The sequence below is a fragment of the Agelaius phoeniceus genome, chromosome 14, assembly GCF_051311805.1.
Source record: "Agelaius phoeniceus isolate bAgePho1 chromosome 14, bAgePho1.hap1, whole genome shotgun sequence".
In the NCBI taxonomy this organism is placed as follows: domain Eukaryota; kingdom Metazoa; phylum Chordata; class Aves; order Passeriformes; family Icteridae; genus Agelaius; species Agelaius phoeniceus.
The window spans coordinates 1,912,567-1,921,158 of NC_135278.1; the positions used below are offsets into that span (position 1 = coordinate 1,912,567).

Sequence of the window (8,592 nt, forward strand, 5' to 3'; positions counted from 1 at the left end):
TTCCAGTGGGAATGAGAAGCCAGAGGCCCTGGGCACTGGCTGTAGGGGTCATGAATCCCAAAATATTCTTGCCCTGTTGGCTCATTTGCCATTCTGTGGCACAGAACCACAGCACACAGTGTGAGGAGACTCCTGGCTCTTTATTTCTGCACAGGGATTTATTTCAGAAAGGGTCCCCAAAGCCACTGACCAGGCTGAGGTGCCAGCTCAGCCTGGAAGCTGGAATCACCCTGGAAGGAATTTGTTTTCCAAAGACTTAGATCTTGAGGGTCTTTGTCAGTGCTTTTATTCGTTTTAATAGGAAGGATCCTGACTTTCCTCTATTTAATTCTGATTCCAGTGAAGCATTTCCTGCTTTACAGGGGTTGCTGATATGGATGGGTGGGAGAGGTGGGTCTAGAATATTCCAGTTTTTGGATCAGTTAGGGAGGAAAGCTGGAACAGAAGTTAAAAGGCTACAAGGAACATTGCAGAGCTGTCCCATCTTAGTCCAGAAAGCCAGAGCAGAGCACTGGCAGTCCCCTGGAAGTTCATCCCACTCCATGGAAGTGCCAATACTCAGCTGCCCAGGGCTAAAGCAACAACTGTGGAAGTGCTTGAGATGTTTGTGATTATCACTGCTGTAGAAACCTCTTCTTGTGTGGTGTTTCCACATCTTTGCACAAAGACAGGAGGATTTTCCTTGTTTTTCCCTGCCCAGGAGGAGCCTGATAAATCCCAACTCAACCCAGAGATTTGATATGGGGGCACTGCTCTCTTCCCCTCTGGGAGCAGCCCACAGATCCACAGTGTAGGAGGTGGTGGGAGGACGAGCTCATCCATGGAACAGGGCTGGGAGGGGGTGCTTGATGTCCCTGTGGTGTCCTTGTGTTTTAGTGTCAGTGCCAGGGTGCCCAGAGGTGAACTCAGGGATCCTCCCTGAGCGTCCCTTGCTCAAAATGTTCATTGTCAGGACAAAGTTCAGGGCAGGATGCTCAGGGCTGCCACAGGAGAAGAGCAAAGGCTTGGTGGTTTGGAAAAGTCTGCTGGCACACAGAGGAATGGGAAGGAGGGAATGCTGTTTACTTCAACTGATCCAATTTTCCTACATGAGCAGCAGTGAAATGCAGCTTGGCACAGGTTTGCTTCCTTGGGGAGAGTGAAATCCAGGGCCAGGAGCTGAACTGCTCTGTCCAACCTTCTCTGAGCTGCTGAAATGCAGAAAATGAGGAAACGTGGGGGTGGAGGGGCCACCAAGAAGAGCCCAGCAAAAGGAGCTGTGGAATATCCTGAGACAAAAGCTCCCAGAGTCATGAGAGAATGCACAAACCCAGCTGGAGGGGAGAGATCCCACTGCAGAGCACCTGGAAGGGGCAATTCCAGCCTCCAGACTCCTCTGGCCATCAGCCTCCAGGAGCAGAGGGGAGGCCTGACTCAGAGCTGGGCTGGCAGCAGGAGAAGGGAAGAGGCTCCTGAGCTGCTGCCTCCGGAGAGCCGGAGCATCCTGGCAGGGCCTGCTGTCCCTGGCACTGGGGGATGCTCCAGGAAGGGCTGGCAGTGTCTCAGGCCACCAGGGACAGGTGACAGGGCCTCCCTGGCAGCACCTTGATGCTGGCGCAGGGTTTTCCCCAGGAGGATTTCTCTGGAGTCAGGATTCAGCCCTGGGGACTCTCCCCCACCCTTTGCATGAGCCAAGGGCTGCACGGGGCTGCTTTTGGGGACTTCCATGGTGGGATTGGTGGCTGTGCCCGAGTCTGGGCATCACCAGACACAGTGATTGTGCCTTTCAGTCTCCTGTCACTGGATCTGACCTTTCCCTGGGCAGGTCCAGCACCAAGGAAATGTCTCTGCTGGTTCCCTCATGTCCCTGCCCACAGCAAGGGGCTGGAACTGGATGATCTTTCAGGTGCCTCCCAGCCCAACCCACTCTGTGATCTTTTTGGGGATGGTTCAGCCTCTCAGGTAAGGCGGGGATCAGGTCATGGGGTCAGGTCAGGATTTTCCTTTCCCTGTGACATTCACTGACCATGTCTGTCCCGAGAAGGGACTGAGGATGCTGTGCTCAGGCTCTGTGGAGAAGAGTGCCAAAGGGAGCAGGATACAGATCCTGCCCCTGACTCTGCTGCTCCGTGCACCAAAGCCATCGAGGCTGGATTTTGGGGCTGGAGAAGCACACCTGGTTCCCTGGAGAAGTTTGCTCTGAGCATGGGACTCTCCTGTCCCCCATCGCCCCAGGCACTGGGATTCCTCCTCGGCAGCCCCCTGCTCTGGGCTGCTGGGGCTGTCACACTCCTCATGCACCTTTTGAGAGCTTCTGGGGGGCTGCAACACCCCCACCCCCTGATCCAGCAGTGCAACCAAACCCCGGTGGCGGCAGGAGCTGGCCTTGGTGGCAGGGAGGGAAAGAGGGAGGGAAACGCCGCGGGCTGTGGGCAAATTGGCGTGGATGGGTGAGTGCAGGGGCAGTGATGAGCTGCAGGATGGAGAGGCTGCACAGACAGGCTGGGACTCTGCACAGGAGGATTTGGGGAATGAGACAGGGAGATTCACTGAAGCAGGGAAAAAGAAAGTTGGTGAAACTTTTCTGGATTTCTTTGTTTTTATCATTTTTGACCCAAGGTTCTTCCCTTCAAAGGGAGAAGGGGAACGGCTCCGGTTCAGCCCCGGGTTCCGGGCTGCTCTGCTCCCCAGATCCCCCCGGGGAAGCGGCTCGGAGCCGCGGGCAGCGCTGGACGAGGGGTGACAGAGAGAGGGGCGCACCTGCGGAACGAGCAGAGCCGGGGAGGGGCGGAGAGGGAGGGGGGGCTGAGCCGCGGTTGGGGGGGGGCCCACCGACAGGTGGGGAGCTCTGGTTTTGGGGGGGTTACAACCGGATCGGGGGAGGCGCGATCTGGGGAGGGAGTACCACGGGCGGAGGGGGGCCGAGCCCCGGTCTGAGGGGGGGTGAGCTCAGTGCCCGGGGGCGGGCGCTGGGAGGGACCTCCCCGGCCCCTCCCGGTGGGCGGGGGGCGGGGGGGCCGGGCTATAATGCCATTGATGCCGGGCGGCGGAGCCAGACAATACCGCGCCCCCGAGCCGGGTGCCCGGAGCGCCCTGCCCTGCCCAACCCTGCCCTGCCCCGGCCGGCCCCGCTCCGCTCCCACCATGATGTCCATGAACAGCAAGCAGGCGTTCAGCATGCACCCCATCCTGCACGAGCCCAAGTACCCGCACCTGCACACCAGCTCCGAAGCCATCCGCAGAGCCTGCCTGCCCGCCCCCCAGGTAAGCCCAGCACGGCTTTCGGGAGGTTCCGTGCCCGCCGTCCCTCGCCAACTTACTCTGCTTTCCCTTTGCATCTGGGTTTCGGCTGGGTTTGGGGGGTCCGTCCTTCCCGTCCTGCACCCCCGGCGGGCGGGGGCTGTTCCCGGGGCAGGGGGCTCGGGGGTTGGGGGGCTCGGGGAGCCCCGGCCGTCCCGTCCCGTCCCGTCCCGCTCCGTGCGGGCGCTGGAGCAGCGGGGGCTGCGGGACCCCCGACGGCTCCGGCTCTGCCGCTGCCGCTGTCTGGGGAGCTGTTCCCGGAGAGCAGAGCGGGTGCCCGGCTCGGAGGGAGAGCGCTCGGTGTCTGGCACCGCGGTGCGTTTATCCGGGGGCTCGGGGAGCGCTCGGTTCGCGTTACCTGTCCCCGGCAGCGCCCGTGGGGCAGAGCGGGATCTCCGTCACGCCGCTCCCCGTTAATCCTCTCCCGCTCTCTGGGTTTGTTTTCGCTCCCGCTTTTCTCCTCCCCGCCCCTCCGTGCAGATCCAGGGGAACATCTTTGCGGGTTTTGACGAGACGCTGCTGCGGGGGGCCGAGGCTCTGGCCGCCGTGGATATCGTGTCGCAGAAAACGCACCCCTTCAAGCCGGACGCCACCTACCACACCATGAGCAGCGTGTCCTGCACTCCTACCTCGTCCTCCGTGCACCTGCACCACCCGTCCGTGCTGACCACGCACCATCCCCACCACCACCACCACCAGCCCTCGCAGGGCCTGGACGGGGAGCTGCTGGACCACCTCAACTCCGCCCTGCCGCTCGGAGGGGTGCCGGGCCCCGACGTGGGCTCCACGCCTTCGCACCCGCACTCCCACATGTCGGCCATCAACCACATGGCCCACCACCCCCAGCCCATGAACATGTCCCACCCCCACGGCCTCGCGTCCCACGCCGTCATCTCGGGCCCCGAGACGGAGACGGACCCGCGGGAGCTCGAGTCCTTCGCCGAGCGCTTCAAGCAGCGGAGGATCAAGCTGGGGGTCACCCAGGCGGACGTGGGCTCCGCGCTGGCCAACCTGAAGATCCCGGGGGTGGGCTGCCTTAGCCAAAGCACCATCTGCAGGTTCGAGTCGCTCACCTTGTCCCACAACAACATGGTGGCCCTCAAGCCCATCCTGGAAGCGTGGCTGGAGGAGGCGGAGAGGGCGCAGCGGGAGAAAATGACCAAACCCGAGATCTACACGGGGGGGGACAAGAAGCGCAAGCGCACCTCCATCGCCGCCCCCGAGAAGCGCTCGCTCGAGGCCTATTTCGCCGTGCAGCCCCGGCCCTCCTCCGAGAAAATCGCCGCCATCGCCGAGAAGTTAGACTTGAAGAAGAACGTGGTGCGGGTCTGGTTTTGCAATCAGAGACAGAAGCAGAAAAGGATGAAATTTTCTGCCACCTACTGAGGAAGGGGCTGGGAGGCAGCGGTGCGGGGGGTGCTGCCCTCCCGACCGCCCCCCGGCCCTTCCGAACAGGGCTTGGGGTTCTCGGCTTTTTTTTTTTGGGGGGGGGGTTAAAAAATTGGGAAAAAACCAACCAACCAACCAAACAAAAAACCAGGAAAAAATAAACTTTAAAATAAAGGGAAACGCGCCCAAAGCAAAGTGAACAGTTTGGTGCCTGCTCCTCACCCCTGGGCAAAGTGGCCCCGCTGTTCTGACTGGTACAGACTGCTTTTGTAGATAAAACTGGAGAAAAAACAAAAAAACAAAAAAAGATGGAGAAAAAGGAAAAAGACAAAACGAAAAGGCCAAGGGGGAAGTTTGGGGGTGCCCGGAGTCGGGGCAGCAGCAGCAGCGAGAGCCCGGTGGGTCTTTGTCACTGCCCCTCCCGGCTTGGGGGCCGTGGCGCCGCTCACTCCTCTGTGTCCGCTCCTCTTCTTAAAAAAAACACGAGAATTAAAAGAAGGAAAAGAAATGAGAAAGGAAACGAGCTGGAAGCCAGCTGTAAACCCGGGGTGCTCCCCGCCGCCAGGGTCCCCGCACACCCACGCACACACACGCACCTGCATGGTTTTGTTCTTTCCCCTGCCCCCCGCAAACCCATCGCGTTTTTGCAGTACCATTTCTGTTTCTACCTCATCGGCTAAATTGAAAAAAAAAATTAAAAGGAGAAAAAAAGGAGAAAATATTAAAAAAGAAAAAAAAAATTGGCCCGTCCCTGGAGTCGCGGTTTGTTCGGGGAAATGGAGATTTATTTTGCGTTGGTTTCAATCCAACCGTTCGATTTCTGTATGGTTTTCACTGTATAAAATCCTAAGCTTCGACAATCACGTCCTTGGGGCTCAGTGGAGCGGCGGGAGCGGCCCGAGGCAGCGGGGACGGAGCCCGGCCCGGCCTCGGGGCGGCTGCCTCTGCGCATAGGGAACTCTGCACTTTCGAAGGCAAGAAAACTCTTATTTTCCCCCCTTTCCTTTGCATATTTAATAGAGAAAATTGCCTCCTTTTGTTTTCTTTTTTTTTTTAATATTTTATTTTATGAATTAAAGGAGATTTCGTTCCGCTGTGTGTGTGCTGAATGAAATTTTGGTGTCTGTGTACGCTGCAGCATTTCAAATAAATCATGCACGTTTTACCTCACCCTCCTGCCTCCTGCACTTACTGCGGCTCCGGGGCTCCTTTCACGGGACTCCCGGCTGGCTCCCGGTGCCCCGCGGGGATGGGCACGGACAGAGCGGCCCGGGGGGCAGAACCGGGGGGTCCTGGCTGCCCTCCGGCCATCGCGGCGGTTTTGGCCCTTCCTCGCCCGGGGGTCGCTCCCGCAGCCCGGGGGTCGCTCCCGCAGCCCGGGGGTCGTTGCGGCGCCGCCCGCAGCACCGGGAGCTGCCGCGAACGGCGGCGGAGCCGGGCTGCCCCCCTGAGCCCGCAGCCCGCGGGGGGACACCCCCGGCTGTCCCTGTCACCCCCGGGTGCCCCTGCCACCCCCAAATATCCCTGTCACCCCCCGGGTGCCCCTGTCACCCCCGGCTGTCCTTGTCACCCCCAAATGTCCCTTTCATCCCCCGGGTGCCCCTGTCACCCCCAAATGTCCTTGTCACCCCCAAATGTCCCTTTCATCCCCCGGGTGCCCCTGTCACCCTCGGCTGTCCTTGTCACCCCCCGGCTGCCCCTGTCACCCCCCGGCTGCCCCTGCCACCCCCTGGGTGCCCCTGCCGCCCCCCGGGTGCCCCTGCCACCCCCAAATGTCCCTGTCACCCCCCGGCTCCGAAAGAGACATTCGCCCTCCCCCGGCTCCGCTCCCCAAACGCGCTTCAACTCCCGGCGGGTGGAACCGAGGGTCTCCTCTGTCCTCGGGGATCAGAACCTGGGGGTCTGCTCCGTCCCCGGGACACGCGGAGAAAAGGGCTAAAATCAAGCGACTTTTGTTGGTTTTCTTTGTTTGGGGTGTTTCTGTTTTATTTTTGTTTGAGGGTTTTTTGTTCACTTGGGTTTTTGTTTGTGCGCGGTTTTTTATTGTTGTTTTGTTTTGTTTCATAACTTATTCGGGGGAAAGAAATAATCAAACGCGAGTTGTGGTGTTGAAGCCCGACAGCCGGGACCCTGCGGCTTTTACAGGGGAAAACCAAAGTAGAACAAGAAAAATTAAAGTAGAATAAAATTAAATGAAATAAAATAAAGGGAAATGAAATACGATAAAGTGAAATAAAATAAAACGAAGTAAAATGAATGAAAGTGAACTAATGAAATGAAGTGAAATAAAATAAAACCAAAGCCAAACAAGCAAACCAAAACCATAAAACAAACCAAACAAAATAACAAACAAACAAAACCCTAAAACTCCACAAAGAAGTAAGAAAAACAAACAAAAAAAAGCAAGCAAACAAACAAACAAAAACGCACAAAAAAAATAAGAAAAAGAAAGAAAGAAAAGGAAGAGAGAAAGAAAGCAAGAAAGCAAGAAAGAAAGAAAGAAAGGAAGGAAGAAAGGAAGGAGAGGAAATTTTGCGGCTCCCGAAATAACTGTCGGAGGAGTTGCTGCCCCTGGGCAAGCGGGGCCAGCTCGGCGGTGGCCGGCAGAGCCCTGCCAGCCCTTCCTGCCCTGCCTGCCCTGCCAGCCCTGCCAGCCCTTCCTGCCCTGCCAGCCCTGCCTGCCCTGCCAGCCCTGCCAGCCCTTCCTGCCCTGCCAGCCCTGCCTGCCCTGCCAGCCCTTCCTGCCCTGCCTGCCCTGCCAGCCCTGCCTGCCCTGCCTGCCCTGCCAGCCCTGCCAGCCCTTCCTGCCCTGCCAGCCCTGCCTGCCCTGCCAGCCCTGCCAGCCCTTCCTGCCCTGCCAGCCCTGCCTGCCCTGCCAGCCCTGCCAGCCCTGCCAGCCCTGCCTGCCCTGCCAGCCCTGCCAGCCCTGCCAGCCCTTCCTGCCCTGCCTGCCCTGCCTGCCCTGCCAGCCCTGCCTGCCCTGCCAGCCCTTCCTGCCCTGCCAGCCCTTCCTGCCCTGCCAGCCCTTCCTGCCCTGCCAGCCCTGCCTGCCCTGCCAGCCCTGCCTGCCCTGCCAGCCCTTCCTGCCCTGCCAGCCCTTCCTGCCCTGCCTGCCCTGCCTGCCCTGCCAGCCCTGCCTGCCCTGCCAGCCCTGCCTGCCCTGCCTGCCCTGCCAGCCCTGCCAGCCCTGCCTGCCCTTCCTGCCCTGCCAGCCCTTCCTGCCCTGCCAGCCCTGCCTGCCCTGCCTGCCCTGCCTGCCCTTCCTGCCCTGCCAGCCCTTCCTGCCCTGCCAGCCCTGCCAGCCCTGCCTGCCCTGCCAGCCCTGCCAGCCCTTCCTGCCCTGCCAGCCCTGCCCGCCCTGCCTGCCCTGCCTGCCCTGCCTGCCCTGCCCGCACCCTGGGATTCCCGCACCCCGTCCCGCACATCCCTCTTTATTCCCGGGCGCTTCCCAAAGCCCATCCCTTTGTTCTTGCGCTCCGTCCCTGTTTTCTCCATGCAGCGAAAAGCGCATTTTCATAAATAGACCTTGGCCGAGCGCTGCCGATGAAACTTTAATGAGGCGGGATGCTGAGTGCTGCCCGGGGGGGCCCCGGACCGGCTCCGCGCAGCATTAGCGGGGCCCCGGCCCCCCCTTCCCGCGGCTCCCCCTCGCAGCCGGAGCCGCTCCCGAGGCTCCCCCGCCCCCCGCGCCCCTCCCGGCCCGTGCCCGGTGCCGGGGCCGGTGCCGCGGTGCCCCCGCTCCGCCAAGTTCAGGGCCGATGCAATATTTATCAGCCGCGCCGATAAAACGCCGGCCGGGTATTTCCCAGGCACAAATGCAAAGCGCTGCGCCGGGGAGCCGGAGCGGGGCCGCCCGGGGACCCCCCGGCCCCCGCGGCCGCCAGGTAAGGCGAGATCCGAGCGGAGGAGCAGGGGCTGGAGGCC

The 8,592-nt window shown here is 60.6% G+C and overlaps 1 protein-coding gene across 1 annotated transcript; it reads left to right on the top strand.

Moving 5' to 3' along the window:
- Nucleotides 1–3,123: 3,123 nt before the first annotated feature.
- LOC129125945 (brain-specific homeobox/POU domain protein 3) lies at nucleotides 3,124–4,665 on the top strand. Its single transcript, XM_054641656.1, has 2 exons — nucleotides 3,124–3,243; nucleotides 3,760–4,665. Exons 1-2 carry the CDS (start codon nucleotides 3,124–3,126, stop codon nucleotides 4,663–4,665), a joined length of 1,026 nt encoding a protein of 341 aa, XP_054497631.1.
- The last annotated feature ends 3,927 nt before the right edge of the window (nucleotides 4,666–8,592 follow it).